Here is a 20,937-nt window from a genome sequence, read left to right on the forward strand (position 1 = left end):
ATGAAATTACAGTATCACAGTAGCATTACAAGTGCACAGATATAGAGATAAACAAATATTAGCAATAAGTAAGAAAGAATAAAAAATAAGTTACCTCAAGCAGTCTAACAGTAGGGGGGCAGTCATCATTTCCCCAGCTATAGGTTGACTATAGGTTAAAAGAGCCTAATGACAGAAAGTAAGAATAACCTCATACAGTGCTTTTTGGAGCAATGCAGTTTTCTTGATCTGTTACTAAAAGTGCTCCTCTGTTCAGCCAAGGTGGCATGCAGAGGGTGAGAAACATTGTCCAGAATTGTCAGGATTCTCCCTAGAATCCTTTGTTCTACCACAGCCTCCTTTGTATCCAGTTTGACTCCTGTAACAGAGCCAGCCTTTCTAATCAGCTTATTGATATCACCCATGTTGATGCCATTGCCTCAGCACACCACTGCATGGAAGATTGTAATGGCAACAACAGACTGGTAGAACGTGTGAATGGAAGGGCTGTATACTACAAAGGACCTCAGTCCCCTCAGGAAGTAGAAACGACCCTGGCCTTTCTTTTACACAGCCTCTGTGTTGGTACTCCACTCAAGTCATCATCTAGGTGCACCCCCAGGTACTTGTAGGTCCTCATCATCAATAGTAATGGAGCAGTGCAGGCTTAGTCTTCCTAAGGTCTATCACCGCCTCCTTTTAACTTACACTGGACACTTATAACTGGTTTTTAACTGACATGTGACTGTTGTGTTTTACTATTTATTGTTATGTTTATTATTTAGTGCTGCGTTTGTTATGTTATGATTGCACTGCTCCTGGGAAACGCTGTCTCATTCTGCCCTGCAGAGCTGATCTACGGTTAGAATGACAATAAGGTTTTTGAATCTTGAATCTTGTCTTACTGATGTTGAGCTGCACATGATTCAGCTTGCACCATTTAACAAAGTCCTCCATCAGGACCCTGTATTCATCCTCCCATCCACCCTTTATACACCCAAATATTGCTGAGACATCAGAGAATTTCTGTAGATGACATGATTCAATGTTGTATCTAAAGTACAAAATATACAGGGTAAACGTATATTTCAGTATATTTCAGTCGAGACGTCAGGACGAAGGGTCTCGGCCTGAAACGTCGACAGTGCTTCTCCTTATAGATGCTGCCTGGCCTGCTGTGTTCCACCAGCATTTTGTGTGTGTTGTTTGAATTTCCAGCATCTGCAGATTTCCTTGTGTTTGCAGCTAGCATTAACATCAGTTGGATTTCTGCTGTACAGGCAGTCCCCGAGTTACAAACGTCAGACTTATGAACAACTCGTACTTACGAATGGCCTGCCATAAAGCCTATTATATTAAAAATTCATTGGCATCCGCCATTTTAAGTCAGATCATGTTGCTGTTAACACTGTGTTGAGTGTGTAACTTTGTATTTGGCTTAAATTTTTCTTAGCAAGATTTACCCTGGCCCCTCTTTTCCAGTCAGCACCATCCCCACTTGTCCCATTTAACCTGTCTCAGTGCGGGTGGACTTTAGGATCCGGGGGGGGGGCTCAGAACCCACAGCCCGTGGCTGCTGCTGAATCTGCAGTGTTTCTGTTCCATTGACGGAAAATGATCACAATTGAAAATAAAGTGAAAATAATAAAGCAATCAGAAAGAGATGAAACACCATCGGTCATTGGAAAAGTGTTAGGCTACAGTCAATCAACAATCGGAACAATTTTAAAGCATAAAGGATAAAGTGAGAATAATGGAGCATGTGAAAGGCCCTGCCCCGATGAAAGCTACAATTATTACTAAGCAAAGCAGTGGTTTAATTATTGGAATACATACATTTATTATGTGTTTTATATGCACAGAAGGGTAAAATCTATACTATATACTAAGACAAACGTTTGACTAACTGACGCTAAAATAATACCGGATGTACTTGTTCCAACTTACAAATCCGACTTAAAGATGGACTCAGGAACGGAACTCGTTCGTAACCCGGGGACTGCCTGTATATTTGAGAATCACCAGACAAATTTGCAAACCTTATTAAAAGAGCTTTAGTTCAGTAATAAAAATATAAAGTAACTTGTCATTAATTCTAGAATTTGCCAGTCTATGATGATATTATATTATAAAAATAGTACCCATTAGCAATAAAACATAATTGGCATTCAAAAAACTCTCAATTAATGCAGTTAATCATTAATATATTCTTCAAACTTCCTGCCACTTTACAGTCACTGAACTTCACATTCTGTCTTGATATTCTTCTGCAACCGTTGACTCCTCATCTTCATTATCATCTTCAAAGTCAAGTCCATAATCTTCCTCTTGAGAACTAGAGAAGCAATTTTAACACAGTCAATAGCCTCCACTGTTGCAGTCATGGTCCTACAACCTCTTTAAATGAACAAACCTGACTTATTATTCCAAAACAATAATTGTGCAAAATATTTTAGCTGTATATGCTACAGATAATTTATTTCTCACCTGAGATCACATTTCAGTTACCAAAAGTGATTTTTTGGATTCCAAAGATTACTTTATTTAATTTCATTTATTTAGTCCATAACAAATATTTTACCTCTCTTAGTCAAGAGTAAATAGATCATATTACTTTATTTAGACAACATGTATGGTTGACAAAGTTTAAAATACTTTGCAATATAGGTAGTTTACCAGCAATAACTCCAATATATTGAAATTAAATAAAACAGCAAGTTTTAATTGCTGTTCAATTAAGTGTTTTTTTTTGTGTATTAAGAAAAATAACTCTTTCCAAAACTAAACTTGCTTTTTAGGATAGGGTAGGATTTTAATTATGCTACATTTTAATTTACCAACAATTTGAACACTGTCCTTATTTCGAAGTTTCTTCACAAATTTGTTTTTTAAAGCCTGGAATCCCAGTTTAACAATTCGTATTTAATAAAGTAAGATTACAAACTATTCAAACACAATAAGAAGACATCATAGTACTAGAAAACTGAAAACCTCCAAAACGTAAAAACGACACCTATTGTTTAAACTGAAGTTACCTTTCTTCATTTACACAGTTGTTGTCTTCATTTTTCACAGACTCGATTATTTGAATGCAAAGCTGAGTGGCCTTGCTGGAAAACAAAATCTTCCTTCAATCCTCGTTCTTTTTGTGCTGCAGTATATTTCTCTGCTGATCTTCTAGCATTTCTCTGTATATAACACATAGCAGCTTTGATCTTAGTTTATAGACATTACTAAACTGTGTTACAAGTTCATATCAATGATTATAGCTACAGCTAGACTAAAACACATATTTTGAGATATCAAAATATCACATTTGTTGTTTTGTACATCTAAATTTGATCAGATACTACCGTAGATTAAAAACATATGAGTTGTTTATGTATTTTCTGTTCATTTCAAGAGACACTGCTTAGATAATCTTAACTTTTTAATATTAAATTCTAACTATATGCTTAGAAGACAAAATGTTTCAAAAAGAGATCTGCAATTTAAAGAATGACATATACATTCTATGCATCTTTCAATAAAAAAGTATTGCATATTTAACCCAAATAAATAGTGGTTTTGATCTTCAGGACTTCTTGTCAATGTAGAAGTTCCAAAGTGAAAATGAGAATCAATGTGGCATTGGATCCAAAATTCCATGAATTTCAATGAAGGCTGCAATTATCATGGAAGAGAAAGGCAAGTTCACTTAAATAAAGGAATGTAGTTTGATGTTTTAGTTATTTGTATGCTTTCAGGTTTTTTCAGTAATTTAAAAATAAATATCTATTACATTTTACTAGTTTTTAACCCTTCAATGTGCCCCCATACCCTGCCAAATTATTTTAAAAATATTGAACAATTCAACTGCTGATTAAGCTGAAGATGAGCTTTGCTCCTTCTCAACATTTTTATAAGTCTTCACCTTTGGGAATCCACTGGTCCTGCAGCTGCTCAAGTTAAGCCAGCAGAGTCTGGAACACCTTGGCTTAGACCCCTGTGTTAACAGGATCCAGTTCAACATGACTTATATGAGTCGAGTTAGTAGGTTATGCTTTCAAAATATGCAGGATTCAAAAAAAATTAACCAGTTAAAATATTGAAGTGTGTAAAGTGTAACAGTAAAGCAGCTCAAAATATTTTAAGGGCATACCTGTGTCAGCACCTTTTGGAGCAAAGGCCTTGTGTTTTCTCTTTCCTGCATCTCTTTAAACTCTAAAAGATAGCATTTTGTGTGTTTTCTTTCACGATTTCTGGTAAAACACAATGGGTGCAAAACTCTAAAATGCAAAATTGGAAGCTGTTCATTCTGAATACAGTGTTGCAGCTTCAGTTATAAATGGCTGATAAAGAGAAAGAACAAGGTTCATCGTCTGACACTGCACTGGAGGTTATCCAGGAAGACGTAGATCAGGGGGCATCGTAGAGGCAATCGCAAGGGATAATTGACAAAAATCAGGAAGGTGGTTGGGTGATCTCGCATTAGATTCATGGTCCTTCTGTGTGACTTCAAAGGCATACATCACCACTTACCTCATCTATTGCTTAATTCATTATATCCTACTACATATCCAGCAACGGTCCCCATCGGTCAGGATTTGCCTTCAATGTTGTTATATTTTACTTCACCCTTAAACACTTAGCATTATTGAAAAGTAAGAAGAAAGTGAATATGAAGGAACGGTGTCCTGTGATTTCACATGTAACCATCCATGATTTAGAAAAAAAGGACAGAAATGTTATGTGCACTTGAGATTACAATGGGGTGGATTCAAGGATAGCACAGGTGCCAACTTGCCAGTTGTCAGAAATTCACATTAGTTCTGTTGCAGAGACTCATATGAGAAAATTCAGTGTGCCAGACTACAGAAGATCAGTGAGAGTGCATATCTAAATACTTGGTATATTGGAAATCCTGCTTTCCAACTTGGAATGGGTGGTCTCCATCTGTATATCTGTGGCACAAATCATGATACCAAACTTCTCAGAATTGTTGGCATTACACTCATTCAGACAGTGTTTCATCAACCTCCTGACCTGCACCTTGTAGACAGTTGAAAGGCCCTGAGATGTCAAGAGTTGAGTCCTACCTGACACTTATTTTGTGACCCATTTTTATAGTCATGGTAATTATATGGCCTGTCCAGTCAGCTTTCTAGCCAATGGTTACACATAAGATATTGATAGCGAGGGACCTGATCACAAAATTGAAATGTCAAGAGTGGAGGTTGGATGTTCTCATGTCAGAGATTATCACTGTCTAAGACTTCTGCGGCACAAATGTTATTTGCCACTTAACCACTCCCTGAATACCTTCTTCAAAGAGAGAGACCCTTCTGACAGCCCTTTTCTTTCTCATCCTATTTTACTATTCTCTTTTCAGCTAATACATAGACAGTCCTATTAGAGAGGGAGCAACACTGGACCTAATCTTTGGAAATGTAGCAGGATAGGTGCTGGAGTGTCAATGGAAAAGACATTTGGAAGTAGTAAGTTTCATGCCACAAGTATCAAGGTAGTTATGAGACAGTATAAAGATGGACTTGAAATTAAGGATTTGAATTGATGCCAATTTCAATATTGTAAGACAGGACATGGTTAAAACAGACATCCTAGAAATGTACAAGATTCTAGCCTCTGCAGTATTTCCTGTCTCCAACAAATGGGGGGTCATTTAAAAGTACAACAGTGAGAGTTCAGGGCTAGCATATTTCCCTAACAATGAAAAGTAAGGAGAATGAGTCCAAGGAACCATGGATATCAAAGGATACTGAAGGCTAGTTAAAGAAAAAAAGGAAGCTATTACATGTATATTGTACTGAAAAAGGAAGCCGGACAGCAGTACAGAAAGTGTGGGGTTTTAAAAAAGATGCTCTGAGGGAAAAGTGGAGGGAGGTATGAAAAATTACTAAGAAACAAAATCAAGAAAATTCCCCAATACATTTTGAAAACATGTCACCAAATTTGCTGACCACAAGTGAACTGCCAGATGACTGAAAGACTGCCTGTAATATAACTTTGATCAAGACAAGCATGAAGTATAAGCCAGGGTATTATAGGCCAGAGTGTGTGATGTCAGTGGTGATAAAGTTTTTGAAAAAAAAAGGTTCAGGATCAATCTACACTTTGAAAGACATGGATACTCAGATACTTGGAGTAGAATTGTTAAGAGGAGATACTATTTGACCAATTTGATTTTTTTTCAAAGATGGATATTGATATGGTCAGTGAAGTTACTGGAGTCACCGTGAACTTCAAAAAAACTAGAGACTGCAGATCCTGGAATATGGACAAACAGTCTGTCAGAGAAGCATAATGGGTCATGTAGCATCTGTGCAAGATCAGGTATTATCCATGCTTTGGGTCCCAATCCTACATCAGCTCTAAGAACAGAGAGCAGACATAGCCAGTATAAAGCTATGACTCCACTCCACAAAAAAAATGTTTATGATAGCTTTGCTCTCTTGTAAGTTTTTCACTAAAACAGCTAAATTCAGAAAATAGGTACAGTATGGATCATCTGATTTAACATGTCATTGATTACACTTATCACACCAAAGATATAATTCTTACCCAATGGCTTTTTTCTTCTTTGATTCTTCTGTGCTTCTTATAATTTCCAAATCCAAAGATTCTGATGGAGTTGAATTTACACTGCTGTGTGATTTTGACTGCTTGATGCTTGACATAAAAGGCCAGTGCACCTCTTTCAAATCAGTTTCATCTTCTATTGTATCATCCATAAACTTTTCATTAGAAAAAACATGCATTTGGAAAGGTTCACCTATAGTTGTCAATTTCATCTTGTTTTTCATGAGTTGTCTCTGAGCTTTTCTGTGCAACATCTCAAAATCTGGAACTTTGGCATTAATCTTGGGTTTGAATTTCAGTTCTTTATCTGGCTCATAACACACCCTTTTTCTTCTTTTACAGGTGGCATTACTAAGCATGCTCTTTGGAAGGGATGCACTATTTAACAATTCTTGAGCTCTCACTTTCATCCTTATTGCTCTGTAGAGCTCTTCCTCTTTAATCCTGTCAATGACCTTCTCATCATGAAGATAATTGGGGACAGGTTTTGCTTTAAATGTCTTTCTTTTCTTTACCAAAAGATCAAGATCCTTTATTTGCATTTTTCTAACTTCTTTCTTTTTTTCCTCCCTTTCAAGAAAAGCAAATGGTTTCTGTATTGCCAGTAGAATTTCTTTGCTCCTTGCCTTAGCAAATTTCCTTCTTTCCTCATTCCTTTCCATTATTTCTTCCATTAGTGGGATATAGGTGTGGGCTGGTACAGGGTTTGCATGGAAATTTTTCTGGCATTCTGCTTCTTCTTCTAATCGTTTGCTTAGCATATAATTCTCTACTTCAATTTCAGATCTTGATCGATTTTTTCGCTGCTTCTTTTCAACTTCTCTGATGGTCATTTGGAAAGGCTCTGGTATTGTTATCTTTGGGGACCAGTGTTTTTGCTCCTTTTTAATTATTTTTGCTTTCAGCAAATTTGAACTTCCAAGCTTCTGGGGTTTATCATACAAGGTATACATCTCCACAGAAAATCCATCCCACATTCTTTGAATTTGATTCCTTCCATGGGATGTGAAATTTTCCCCACATACTTCCTGATCATCAGTGGATGAGTCAGATAAGCTTAAGGATGCAGTACTCTCCACCTCAACCTCCAAGGTTGAATAAGAAAGATGAGCATCATTTTTTCTATCTGTAGTCAGTTCGTAAGTTGAACTATAAAAATGTACAAAAAGAGTTTGTTTTATTTAATAATATAGTAAATACGTTTTAAAAACAACTTGCATTACATATTCTTGTAAAACATCTCCATACAAATACTCAGAAGCAGATGATACAGAAAATAGGATAATTTAGTTGATTGCTATAAATAACAGGAAAGGGGCTGAAAGAAAAATTAAATTTGGAAGAGCTTCCCAGAGGAAATTAAATCACAATGAAGAATGTGATATTATAGAGCATTCTAAGATGAGGCTAAAAAGGAAGTTGAATCTACACTTATTTCTGGTGCTTCTGGACAGTTAAACCACCCATGTTAGACTATTGTTTATTGATTATAGCTCTGACTTCAATACTATAATTGCTAGCAAACTCATCCCATAACTCCTAAAAAAACATACAAAATGCTGGAGGAACGCAGCAAGCCCATCATCTATAGAAAAGAATACAGTTGACGTTTCAGGCTGAGACCCTTCAGCAGAACATTTTGTACTCTTTTCCATAGATGCTGCCTGGCCTGCTGAGTTCCTTCAGCAGTTTGTGTGTGTTGCTTGGATTTTCAGCATCTGCAGATTTTCTCTTGTCCATAACTCCTAAATCTGGGACTCAACTTCTCTCTTTCCTGAAAAACAGACCACAGCAAGTAAGATCATAAGACATAGGAGCAGAATTAGGCCATTCAGCCCATCAAATTTGCTCTGCCATTCCATCATAGTTGATCCTCAACCCCATACCCCTGCCTTCTCACCATATCCTTTGATGCCCTGACCAATCAGGGAACTATCAACTTCTGCCTTAAACATTCCCAGATTTGGCCTCCACCACAGCCAGGCAGAGCATTCCAGGGATTCACTACTCTCTGGTTAAAAAAAATTCCTCCTTACCTCTTTTCTAAAAGGTTGTGCCCTCTAGTTCTGGATACCCCCACAACAGGAAGCATCTTCTCTATGTCCACCCTATCTAGTCCTTTCAACATTTGGTAAGGATAGGCAGCAAAAGCTCTGTCATAATTATTCTCAAAATTAGCACCCCACAAGTCTGTGTCCTCATCCCTTACACTATTCCTTGTAAACTCACAAATGCATGACCAGATTTTGCTCTAACTCCACCTACATGTTCACAGTAGATACCACCCCAGTGTGCCATATATCAAATAATGATGAGTCCAAATACAAGAAGCAGATAGAGAGTCTAATGATGTAGAGTCATGACGACAACATTTCCCTCGATGTCAGCAAAACAAAAGAGCTGGTCATTGACTTCAGGAAGGGGGAAAATGCACATGGTCCTGTTTACATCAATAGTGCCAAAATCAAGAGGTTTGAGAGTTTCAAGTTCCTAGGATTGATCATCACTTATAGCCTGTCCAAGTTTCAGCTGGCTTCTATATTGTGAGCAGTCGTTGTTTGGCTGAGGTGGTGTGAGGTTTAAAGAGAGCTCAGAGCCCTTCAAGACTTTTCAGCGGGCTTCAATCATAACGATCTATTAGCCACCTGGCAAAAGCCAATAAAAGGAAGCAAAGTTTAAGCAGAATGGCCATTGTGTGACTTGACAGTGTTACAGCAGTCAGGCTTTGGCTCAAGAGGCTTGGGCAAGAAGGGGCAAAGGCCAAGGTAAGCGTCTGGTAAGTTTTTATCTTTCTTTGTCTGTTAGTACACAGCTAGTGCATTGAGAATTGATAGAGGGTTAGTGATATGTTCTTCATGTGAGATGTGAGGACTCTGGGAGACCTCCAGTTTCCCTGATAACTGCAGCTGCATGACCTTCAGCTCATACGAGAGAATGAAGGGGTGATTGATAGGATCAATAGAGAGGTAGTCACTCCCAAGTTGTAGAGGCAACTTTCCGGGAGAGGGAAAGGTAATAGGCAACCAGTGCAGAGTACCCCCGTGGCCATCCCCCTCAATAATACTGCTTTGGATACTGTTGAAGAGGAATCACCTGCTGGGGGAAACCACAGCAACCGGTTCTCTAGCACTGAGTCTAGCTCTGTGGCTCAGAAGGGAAGAAAAGAAGGACTGCAGTAGTGATAAGGGATTCCATACTTAGAGGAGCAGACAGGAGGTTCTATGATTAAGAAAGACAACTAGATGGTATGTTGCCTTCCAGCTGCCAGGGTTAGGGATGTCTTAGATCAGGTTGATAGCATTCTAAAGGAGGAGGGTGAACAGCTGAAAATTGTGATACATATTGGTAACGACATAGGTAGGAAAAGGATTGAAGTTGAAGTTCTGAATAGAGAATTTAGGGAGCCAGGTAGAAATCTGAAAAGTAGGACCTCAATGGTAGTAATCTCTCGATTGCTGCCTGTACCATATGCCATTGAGGGTAAGAATAAGATGATTTGGCAGATGAACATGTGGAATTGGTAAGGGGGCAGGGTTTCAGATTTCTGGATCATTGGGATTTCTCTTGGGGAAGGTATGGCCTGTACAAAAAGGACAGGTTACCTTAACTCAAGGGGGACCAAAATGCCTGTGGGGAGATTTACTAGAGATTTTGGGAAGGGTTTAAACTAATTTGGCAGGAGGGTGGGAATCAGAGTGATAGGATTGACGACTGGCCAGTTGGTATACAAATCAATGCAGTATTTAGTGAGACCGAGGGGAAGGGCAGGCAGATAATTGGGCAAAACTGCAGGCAGAGGGTGAGTTGAAATGTAATATGGGAGCAAAATCGAAAAGGGTGATGAATACGGGAATGAAGATGTTATATTTGAATGCATGCAGTATATGGAATAAAGTAAATGATCTTGTGGCACAGTTAGAGATTGGCAAACATAACATTGTGGATCACTGGGTCGTGGCTGAAAGGAGATCATAGATGGGAGTTAGCAGCCAATAATACATAATATATCGAAAGGACAGGCAGGTAGGCAGGAGGCTCTGTTGATAAAAAAAAATGAAATCAAATCCTTGGAAAGAAGTGATGTAGGATCAGAAGATGTAGAATCATTGTGGTTGTGTTAAGAAACTGCAAGGGTAAGAGGACCTGATGGTAGTTATATACAGGCCCTCAATTGGTTGTCAGGATGTGGGGTACAAATTACAATAGGAGATAGAAAAGGCACTGAAAAGGGCAATGTTTCAACAGTCATGTGGAATTTCAATATTCAGGTAGATTGGGAAAATCAGGTTGGTGCTAGATCCCAACACAGGTAATTTGTAAAATGCCTACAAGATGGCTTTTTAGAGCAGCTTGTGGTTGAGCCCACTAGGGAAAGGCAACTCTGGATTGGCTGTTGTGTAATGAACCAGATTTGATTAGGGAACTTAAAAAAAGGGAAGTCTTAAGAGGCAATGATCATACGATAGAATTCACCATGCAGTTTGAGAGGAAAAAGCTAAAATCAAATGCATTAATATTACAGTGAAATAAAGGGAATTACAGAAGCAGGGTGTGAGCTGGCCAAAGTTGATTGGAAGGGGACTTCAGTGGGAATGATGGCAGAACAGCAATGGCTGGGAGCAATTCAGAAAGTGCAAGATACATCCCAAAGAAGTATTCTATGAGGAAACCATGGCTGACAAGGGAAGTCAAAGACAGCATAAAAGCACAAGGGAGGGGATATAATACAGCAAAAATTAGTGGGAAGTTAGAGGATTGGGAAGCTTTTAAAAACCAACTGAAGGCAACTAAAAAAGCAATTTGGACAGAAAAGATGAAATTCAGGTAAGCTAGCCAATAATATAAAAGAAGATAGCAAAAGTTTTTCTCAGTTATATAAAGAGTAAAAGAGAGGCAAGAGTGGAGCTTGCTGGAAACAAAAATGCTGGAGAGGTAGTAATCAGGGACAAAGAAATGCGGACAAACTTAATAAATATTTTACTTCAGCATTCACCGTGGATGACACCAGCAGTATGCCAGAAATTAAAGAGTCAAAGGGTAGAAGTGAATGTAGTTGCTATTACTAAGGAGAAGTTGGTTAGGAAGCTGAAAGATCTGAAGAAAGATAAGTCACCTGGACCAGCTGGGCTACACTCCAGGGTTCTGAAGGAGGTAGCTGAAGAGATTGTGGAGATGTTAATAATGATCTTTAAAGAATCACTAGATTCTGGAATGATTCCGGAGGACAGGAAAATGTCAATGTCACTCCACTCTTTAAGTTAAGAAGTGGTAAAAGAAAGGAAACATAAGTCAGTTAGCCTGATTTCAGTAGTTGGGAAGATGCTGGAATCCATTATGAAAGATGAGGTTTCAGGGTATTTGAAGGTACATGATAAAGTAGGCCTGAGTCTGCATGGTTTCCTTAAGGGGAACTCTTCCCTGACAAATATGTTTGAAATCTTTGAGGAAATAACATGCAGGGTAGACAAGGGATAAAAAAAACTTGTGTTTTAGATAAAAACATAAAAATTGAGAGAAAAATTGAAAGCTTCAAAAAGATTGGAAAACAGGATGTCACACATTGTTGTAATTTCTTCTCATTAATTGAGAAAAAGCATTACTGGATCTCAAATTAAAATGCTTCAGTGACACTGCCACATTTAAGATTTAGCTCTTGAAAGGAAACATCAGATGAAAGGAAGAATAAGAGGAAGAAATACAACAGGGAAGTGTTTATAAAAACAAAATTCTGTGACATCCTTTTCTTAAAGATGACCCTCGTTCAACTTAAGAATTTTAAATCTGCTGTACGTCAGATTTCAGGTAGCTATTTTGGTTTTGCAGTAGTAGGCTGGATCCAGGATCTTGTGTTGATAAGGATACTGAAGATAAGAACAAGTTATTTGTCAAACTGACCAATAAAAAGCTGATGTCAGAATGGCGACGGCAAAAAGTTGAGAGTTTAAGAAAGTGCTGTTAAAAAAGTTGCTAATAATTGTTCTTAGTATGGTAGAACAGATAAATGAAAGGGGCTACCAGGTTCTGTAGAGTCAAAATGATCTGAGATATTCCCATCCAGAAAAGAGAGTAACATATCAGCAAGAAAGTGAATCAGCAGAAAATATTGCAGATGGAAGACTAGAAAAGAAACATAAATAACATTGACTAGAAAAGTGCTGGCAAACCAGAAGTAGGAGGATAAATTGTAATTATCTATTTCTGGAAACAAAAAAAAAGAGTTCTGTTTGTTGAATTTAGTTTTCGTATGAACATATTTAGTGATCAGCGTGCCTACCTGTAACACACTGGGATTTCACGGAGATCCTCTGAATCAATGATATCATCTCTGACATGAAGTTTATTCCTGTACAATTTCTCTAGCTTTGCCATAGAATGAATATAAGCATTTTTTAGTTTCTCTATTTTCTTATAGTAGTCTTCATTGGACTTGCCATACAAATCATTGGAGGTTAAGGAACCTTCAGTGTCTACATAATAAACTTGCTCTTCTGGATCAAAATTATTTTCATTCTTAAAAACAGAAAATCAATGTTTCCCTATTAGTTAAGATTTTCTTATGTCATTTCAACAAATACAATATTGCTACTACTGTAATATTGTTAACGTGAGCAGAGTCAATGCTACAGTTAAATAGCAAGCAGAAACATAGAATAAAATCAAAACACAATGTTAGCCAAACAAACCATGAAAATCAATGAATTACAAAACTTAAAATCTGGTGACTATTAATTTTCTTCTGCAAAAATTGTATCAGTTATTCTCAAATTAATTAAGTAACTCAGTATTAAAACATTATAAGCTGAAGGAAGAATGTAGATTTGAATAAATAAGTCAGCTCCATTGGTTGGTGGCTGTGCTGACTGCTCTGAAACCTAAGTGAGTTGGTAAATTGTCTAGGTCCTACTCTGGAGAAAAAATTCTAGCCTAACACACCAGTGCAGTATTACCAAAGTGTAGTAGTATTGGAGATAAACCAAGGCCCGTGTACCCTCTCTACTGGATGTAAAAGACCCTAAGACACTGCATGAAAAAGAACAGGGGAGTTAGCTGCAGCATCTTGAACAATCTTTAAATAATTATCACCAAAATTAATGTGCCTGGAAGTTATTATGTTGCTCATGATCTTTGCAATACATAATTGGCTGCTTGGTTTCCAAAAGTACAACAGCAACTACACTTAAAAAATACATTAATAGTCATTTTAAATGTCCTGAGAACCTAAAGGGTAACATGTAAATTGGTTTAATATTTACACACTATCAAGATACAGTGAAAAACTTTGTTTTGTATGCCATCCATAAAGATCATTTCATCACATTGGTACATTGAGGTAGTACAAGGGAAAACATTCACAGAATGCAGAATAAAGTGTAACAGTTACACAGAAAGTGCAGAAAAGGCAGACGATAATGTACAAGGCCTTAATAAAGTAGGTTGTGAGGTAGGTTTCATGGCATCAAAATGAATGAATTAAAGAAGATTTTTTTCACCGGGAGAGTAGTAGGTGCCTGGAACATGCTATCAGATGTAAGTGGAGGAGGCAATACAGTAGTGTTATTTAAGAAACTTCTGGTGAATAGGTGCGTGAATATGTAGAGAATGTGTGGATATGGATCCTTAGAAAGCAGAAGGGATTAGTTTAATTTGGCATGTTTGGGCAGGCATCATGAGCTCAAGTGCCTGTTCCCTGTGCTGTAATGTTCTATTTTGTATATTTTTTCATATCATGCTCCCTTTCCACTCACACATTTCTGAATACAGGAAATACAGAGTTGAGTTTCAAATTGAAAGATTTAAGACCTTTCATCAGAATCGGTTAAACCTACTTAACTTTTCTGGTCACCAGATTACAGGAAAAACTGAAATTGCATGCAAACCAATTTCCCTTAATATTTGTGTAAATTAAAAATAACAGGATGCATAAGCCCAAGGATCTGCTGAAAAACTTTTCATTCTTAAGATGGTGGGAGTATGGAACACTTTATTTGAAAGAACAGGGGAGTTAGAACCACTTTTGAACAATTTTAAAATTGGGATTTTAAAAGTTCGGTACAGACTATGTAGCTCTCTTTCAACTGACAGTCACAATTGGCCAAATGGTCTCCTGATGTGTCTTAAATTTCTTTGACTCTGTGGAGCTAGATAGTTAAATAATTGTTTTCATTGCTCTGGGTTCCATTCGCATAAACAAATCACTGATTAGTGCTTATTAAAAAGGCAAGCAATCTTTTCTAAGATTATGCCAAGAATAAGTATCTAGCAGTTGTAAATAAAATAAAATTTAAATAATTAGACTCAGGCTTAAACACTGAAATAAATGGGAGTAACTAAATAAGCAGAAACCGCAGAGCATCATTTATCTATTCTAAAACAAGGTCAGTTAAAGTAATACTATAATGATTAATAATGACTGTTTAATAATCTAGAAGTTGTAGTCAGAGTTGCTCACACTTCCCTTGTTCTTAATACCATGGCCAAATTAATTCTATCCATTCCTTTTCACTCCATTTCAAGACAGGAATATTTAATTATATCTGAGTTTCACTCAACCTTAGTCCTTTTTTGTTTTGAGTTTGAACAATGTGCACAAAGTCTGAATCTTTTCATTTCAACATCAATACTGATAAATGACTAGTTTCTATGACTGTTAAATAATCTTAATTTGAGCACTCCCCGCCCCAATTATTTCAACGCCTTTTATGCTCGCTTTGAAACGGAGAATAACACGATGCTTGTGTGAACCCTCACATCTAGCGACACTGCGCTCTCTATTTGTCAGAACCGCTTTCAAGAGGGTGAACCCTACAAAGTGACAGGCTCCAACAATGTACCTGGAAGGGTACTAATAATCTATGCAGACTAACGGCCAGGAGTGTTCAATGACATCTTCAACCTCTGGCTCAAAAGGGGAGGTATCATACCGGTGTCCAAGAAGAGCAGGGTGAGCTGCCTCAATGACTGTAGCCCGGAAGCGGTAATGAAACGCTTTGAGAGGTTCGTCATGGCTGGATTTGATTCCTGCCATGGACAAGGACGTGGACCTGCTGCACTTAGCCTATCGCCACAAGAAATCTACAGCAGATGCAATCTTACTTGCTCGTCACTGGGCTTTGGAGCGCCAAGACAACAGGAAAACATGTCAGGCTGCTGTTTATCGTTTACAGATCGGCATCCAACACTGCTTATTTATTGTAACGTATAATCAAATCTTGTCAAAACACTTTTGATTTAAACGTTAGCTTACAAATCTAAACTTATTTAAAGAACAACATCCAAATCAGACGTTTATATTTGAGGGGAAAGGCCTGTTTGAGAACAGTTGTGCTGTTGGCAGTCGATAAAGCGACGGCTTTGCCTCTATGGCCATCCCGGACGCTAAGACCCTCATACTTGCTTCCCCACCTTTACTTTCCTAGCGGATTTCGGGCACAAAGTCATCCCTGGATCCAGGGCCTGCTCTCTCTCGCACAAGGTAGTGAATTCTCCGCTCTGCCGGTCAATGGGAGTGGTGAGAGCCGAGACTCGATAGGGACTGGAGCTCAACGGCCGCCACAGGTGCCTGGCAACCGGCTACGCGGGCGGGCAGGCGGGGCGTCCGGCACGCCAGAGGCTGGCGCTCAGAGCGCCGTCGTTCCGCCTTCCCGAAGAGTCCTTTCAATTATTTTGTGTGTGGTTTCAAGTCATCTCCAAGTTAAGGGATACTCAGCGGGTCAGGCAACATCAGAGAAAAGAGAAACACTTTTCAGTTGTGTGACCTTGGGAGTAAAACCAGACTAGGTAAATGGTAGGGCCAGTGTTGTAGAAAAGAGACAAGTACACGTTTATAGACACGAGAAAGTCAGCAGATGCTGGAAATCGAAAGCAACACAGCACAAAACGCTGAGGGACTCAGGAGGTCAGGCAGCATCCATGGAAGAGAGTGAACAGTCGACATTTCTGGCCGAGAAGGAAGGAGGAAGATATCAGAATAAAAAATAGGGGTTTGGGGAGAAAGGCGAGCTGGAAGGTAAAGGGAAATAATGGGCAGGCGAGAAGTAAAAGGTCAGAGTGGGGAATAGAGGAAGGGAACCCAGTTTGGAGAGGGGCCGGCGAAAGGAGGATCTCCTGGTGAGCTTGCTCCTGGGCCTAGCCAAGATGGCCATCCACACACAGGTCTAGGTGGCGGAAAGTGAAGCTGGTTGCTTGCCCCTTTTCTGAGGATACGTCCGTGCTCGGCTGTCCTTGGAGAGGTATAGATTGTTTTATAGATGGTAGTAACCACATTGTAATTTAAGTGTAACTACTGTCTTGGAAATACTGATTGATAGCGGTGTAAACTTGTATAGTTTTGATACAAAAAATAGAGGAGGGGGTATGTTTGCTGGAAGGAAAAATTAATATTCATGTCATCAGGTTGGAAATATAAGGTGTTGCTCCTCCACCTTGAGGGTGGACTCTTGTTGGCACAAAAGGAGCCCGTGGATCGACACATTGGAACGGGAATTGGAATTAAAATATTTGGCCACTGAGAAGTCCAGTTTTGGCAGATGATGTAGAGGTGGTTGCCGAAATTACGAAAGGTTGCCTGAAACTGGCAACTCAGATGGATAGTTGGTGAAGAGGCATATGGCGAGCTTGCTTTCATTGACCAAGTGATAGAGTTTAAGAGTTGGGATGTCACATTCCAGTTGTTAGGACACATGTGGAGTGTGCATATTCAATTCCGGTTGCCATGCTGCAGAGAGTCAGAATCAAGTTTATTATCACTGACGTATGTCTGGGGAGGGGGAGGAGAAATTATCGAAAGTTAGAGAAATTGATGTTCATGCCATCACGTTGGAAGCTACTCTGAATATGAGAAAAGGATTCCTTCTTTAACCCTTTACTTCTTCCACCTATTACCTGCCTCACCTTCCTTCTCACCTGGTTTTACCTATCACTTGCAGTTTGCACTCTGTCCCCTCTCCCACTATCTTATTCCTTTCCTGGCCTGATGAAAGTCTCAGCTGTTTATTCCCCACCATAGGTGCTGACTTCCTTCAGCAAAGGCATAGACGCAGTGATCCTCCAGAATTTTGTATGTATTGCTCTCATTTTCTAACATCTGCAGAAACTCGAGTTTAACCTTTAAACTTTTACCCCTGGTGTTAATTGGCCATCTTTTGATTTGCATGACAATTCAGAGCAACACACAAAGTGCTGGAGGAACTCAGTAGATCAGGCAACATTTATAGAGGGAATGGACAAAGTACATTTCAGGTCTGGACTGAGAAAAGAATGCAGAGAGCAGGTTTAACACTGTGGAGCAAAAGCTGACAGGTGATTGGCAGACAATTTGGAATTGGAGCAGTCCATAGAGAACCCCTACAGCTAAATCAAAGATGCCAGGAAAATACCAGATTATGCATGTTGCTGAAGATTTACAGCATCTGTGATGCACAATCAATAACTCTCCGAGACGTGAGGCGAGATATTGGCTTTTATTGACTGGAAGAAAGAACAAGCAGTAATTGACCACCATACTACATCCTGGAGACTGAGGGCAGGGCTCAGGCCCCAATCGCCTTTATACCGGGGTCTGTGGGAGGAGCCACGGTCAGTGGGAGGAGCCACAGGAGCAGTCAGCAGGGGGCGTGTCCAGACAGGTATATGTAGTTCACCACATTCACCCCCCCCTTTGTTTTAAAAGAGAGTCCCCATGGGGCGAAGTTTCTTACAAGTATATTTACAGGTTAAGTCTATCAGGTGGTCGAATCTGTCGCTGCGATCTATGTAGCACCGGCTGTGATTGCACAGGTGCTGGTGGTGATTGCACCGGAGATGGTGGTTGTGTTGGTTCCGGCCTGACTGGAGGTGTCAGCCCACTAGGCGTCAGTGATCCCTCATGCGTGTGCGAGGCGCCTGGTATATGTGCGTGCGAGACACCCGGTATAGGAGTGTCGTGAGGAGTCTGTGTAGGGCTCGGTGTGCGCAGTGTCACCTCGGGTACAGGGTTCATAGTTACCATGGAGTGTTCGGGGTAGTGGTCTGCTGCTCCTGCGGGTGCCAGGTCGCGGACGGAGACCGTGTCCTCCCGCCCATCAGGTAAGACCACGTAAGCATACTGGGGGTTTGCATGTAGAAGGTGAAACCTCTCGACCAGCGGGGAGTATTTACTGCTCCTCACATGTCTCCGGAGTAGCACTGGCCCTGGGGATGTCAGCCAAGCTGGTAGGGTGGTCCCAGTGGCAGACTTCCTGGGAAAAGAGAATAGGCGCTCGTGAGGGGTGGCATTGGTGGATGTACATAACAGGGAGTGGATAGAGTGGAGTGCCTCGGGGAGGACCTCCTGCCATCGAGAGACCGGCAACCCTTTTGACTTAAGGGCTAAAAGTGTGGCCTTCCACACTGTGGCATTCTCCCTCTCCACCTGTCCATTTCCCCGGGGATTATAGCTCGTGGTCCTACTAGTAGCAATGCCCCTAGCCAGCAGGTACTGGCGCAGCTCGTCACTCATAAAGGAGGACCCTCTATCACTGTGGATATAGCAGGGATATCCGAACAGAGTGAAGAGCTGGCGCAGGGCTTTTATGATGGATGTGGCAGTGGTATCGGGGCAGGGGATGGCAAAGGGGAACCGCGAGTACTCGTCGATAATGTTGAGAAAGTAGACATTGCGGTCGGTGGAGGGAAGGGGGCCCTTAAAGTCAACACTCAGTCGCTCAAAGGGGTGGGTGGCCTTGATAAGTTGTGCCTTGTCAGGACAGTAGAAATGCGGTTTGCACTCTGTGCAGACTTGGCAGTCTCTGGTCATCGTCCTGATGTCCTCAAGGGAGTACGGCAGGTTCCGGGCTTTCACAAAATGGTAAAATCGGGTGACCCCCGGGTGGCAAAGATGTGCATGGAGGGCGTATAGCTGGTCGAGCTGTGCGCTGGCACACGCTCCCCGGGATAGGGCATCAGGGGGCTCATTGAGCCTTCCAGGCCGGTACAGGATATCATAGTTGTAGGTGGAGAGTTCTATTCTCCACCGCAAAATTTTGTCATTTTTGATTTTGCCCCGCTGTTGGTTGCTGAACATGAACGCAACTGAGCACTGGTCGGTCAGCAAGGTGAATCTTTAGCCGGCGAGATAGTGCCTCCAGGGCCTAATAGCTTCCACTATGGCCTGGGCTTCTTTCTCCACCACGGAGTGCCAAATTTCAGGGCCTTGAAGGGTACGAGAAAAGAATGCTACTGGCCTGCCTGCCTGATTGAGGGTAGCAGCCAGTGCAAAATCGGAGGCATCACTCTCTACTTGGAAGGGAATGGTCTCGTCCACCACATGCATCGTTGCTTTGGCAATGTCCCCTTTAATGCAGCTGAAGGCCGCGCGGGCCTCGGCAGAGAGGGGAAATGTGGTAGACTTGACCAGGGGCGGGCATTGTCTGCATAATGGGGGACCCATTGGGCGTAATAGGAAAAGAAGCCTAGGCACCGTCTGAGGGCTTTGAGGGTGGTGGGAAGAGGGAGTTCTAACAGGGGGCGCATATGGTCAGGATCAGGGCCAATGACCCCAATTCTCCACGACATACCCAAGGATAGCGAGTCGGGTGGTTCCGAACACACACTTGTCCCTGTTATAAGTAAGGTTCAGGGCTTTGGCCACTTGGAAAAATCATTGGAGGTTGGCGTTGTGATCCGGCCAGTCGTGACCACAGATGGTGATGTTATCCAGATAGAGAAATGTGGCCTTCAGTTGGCACTGGTCCACCATCCGGTCCATTTCCCTCTGGAAGACAGAGACACCATTTGTGACACCGAAGGGGACGCGCAGGAAGTGATAGAGCCTGCCGCCCGCCTCGAAGGCTGTGTAGGGGTGGTCCTCTGGGCGGATGGGGAGCTGGTGATAAGCGGATTTCAGATCTATCGTCGAGTACACCTTGTACTGAGCTATCTGGTTGACCATATCCGCGATGCGGGGTAGGGGGTACGCGTCAAGCTGCGTGAACGAATCTGTTCCAAGTATGATTGGAAGCATGCAAGCCAGAGTTCAAAGGCAAGAGCTGCTTCGGAGTCTTGCGGATCAAGGTCTAATTTTTCCGGACATAAAATGCTGTCCATGTTTTAAACTTCCAGTCAATAAAATTGATGCACCATCAATAACTCTCCGAGACGTGAGGCGAGATATTGGCTTTTATTGACTGGAAGAAAGAACAAGCAGTAATTAACCACCATACTACATCCTGGAGACTGAGGGCAGGGCTCAGGCCCCAATCGCCTTTATATCGGGGTCTGTGGGAGGAGCCACGGTCAGTGGGAGGGGCCACAGGAGCAGTCAGCAGTGGGGCGTGTCCGGACACGTATATGTAGTTCACCACAATCTGCCAAATCTCTTGTGTCTCCAGAAAAATTCAAAGTGTAGACTGGCTTCTGGTGCCA

At 40.9% G+C, this 20,937-nt stretch overlaps 1 protein-coding gene across 1 annotated transcript; it reads right to left on the reverse strand.

Moving 5' to 3' along the window:
* Positions 1 to 1,830: 1,830 nt before the first annotated feature.
* Positions 1,831 to 16,065, reverse strand: LOC140730522 (protein FAM161A-like). Its single transcript, XM_073051083.1, is given in 7 exon segments — positions 1,831 to 2,314; positions 3,015 to 3,059; positions 3,061 to 3,167; positions 4,121 to 4,220; positions 6,541 to 7,707; positions 12,833 to 13,068; positions 15,961 to 16,065. Coding segments are annotated over 7 exon segments (1,782 nt in total). The 5' UTR covers positions 15,997 to 16,065; the 3' UTR covers positions 1,831 to 2,223.
* Positions 16,066 to 20,937: the final 4,872 nt, after the last annotated feature.

The sequence above is a fragment of the Hemitrygon akajei genome, chromosome 7, assembly GCF_048418815.1.
Source record: "Hemitrygon akajei chromosome 7, sHemAka1.3, whole genome shotgun sequence".
In the NCBI taxonomy this organism is placed as follows: domain Eukaryota; kingdom Metazoa; phylum Chordata; class Chondrichthyes; order Myliobatiformes; family Dasyatidae; genus Hemitrygon; species Hemitrygon akajei.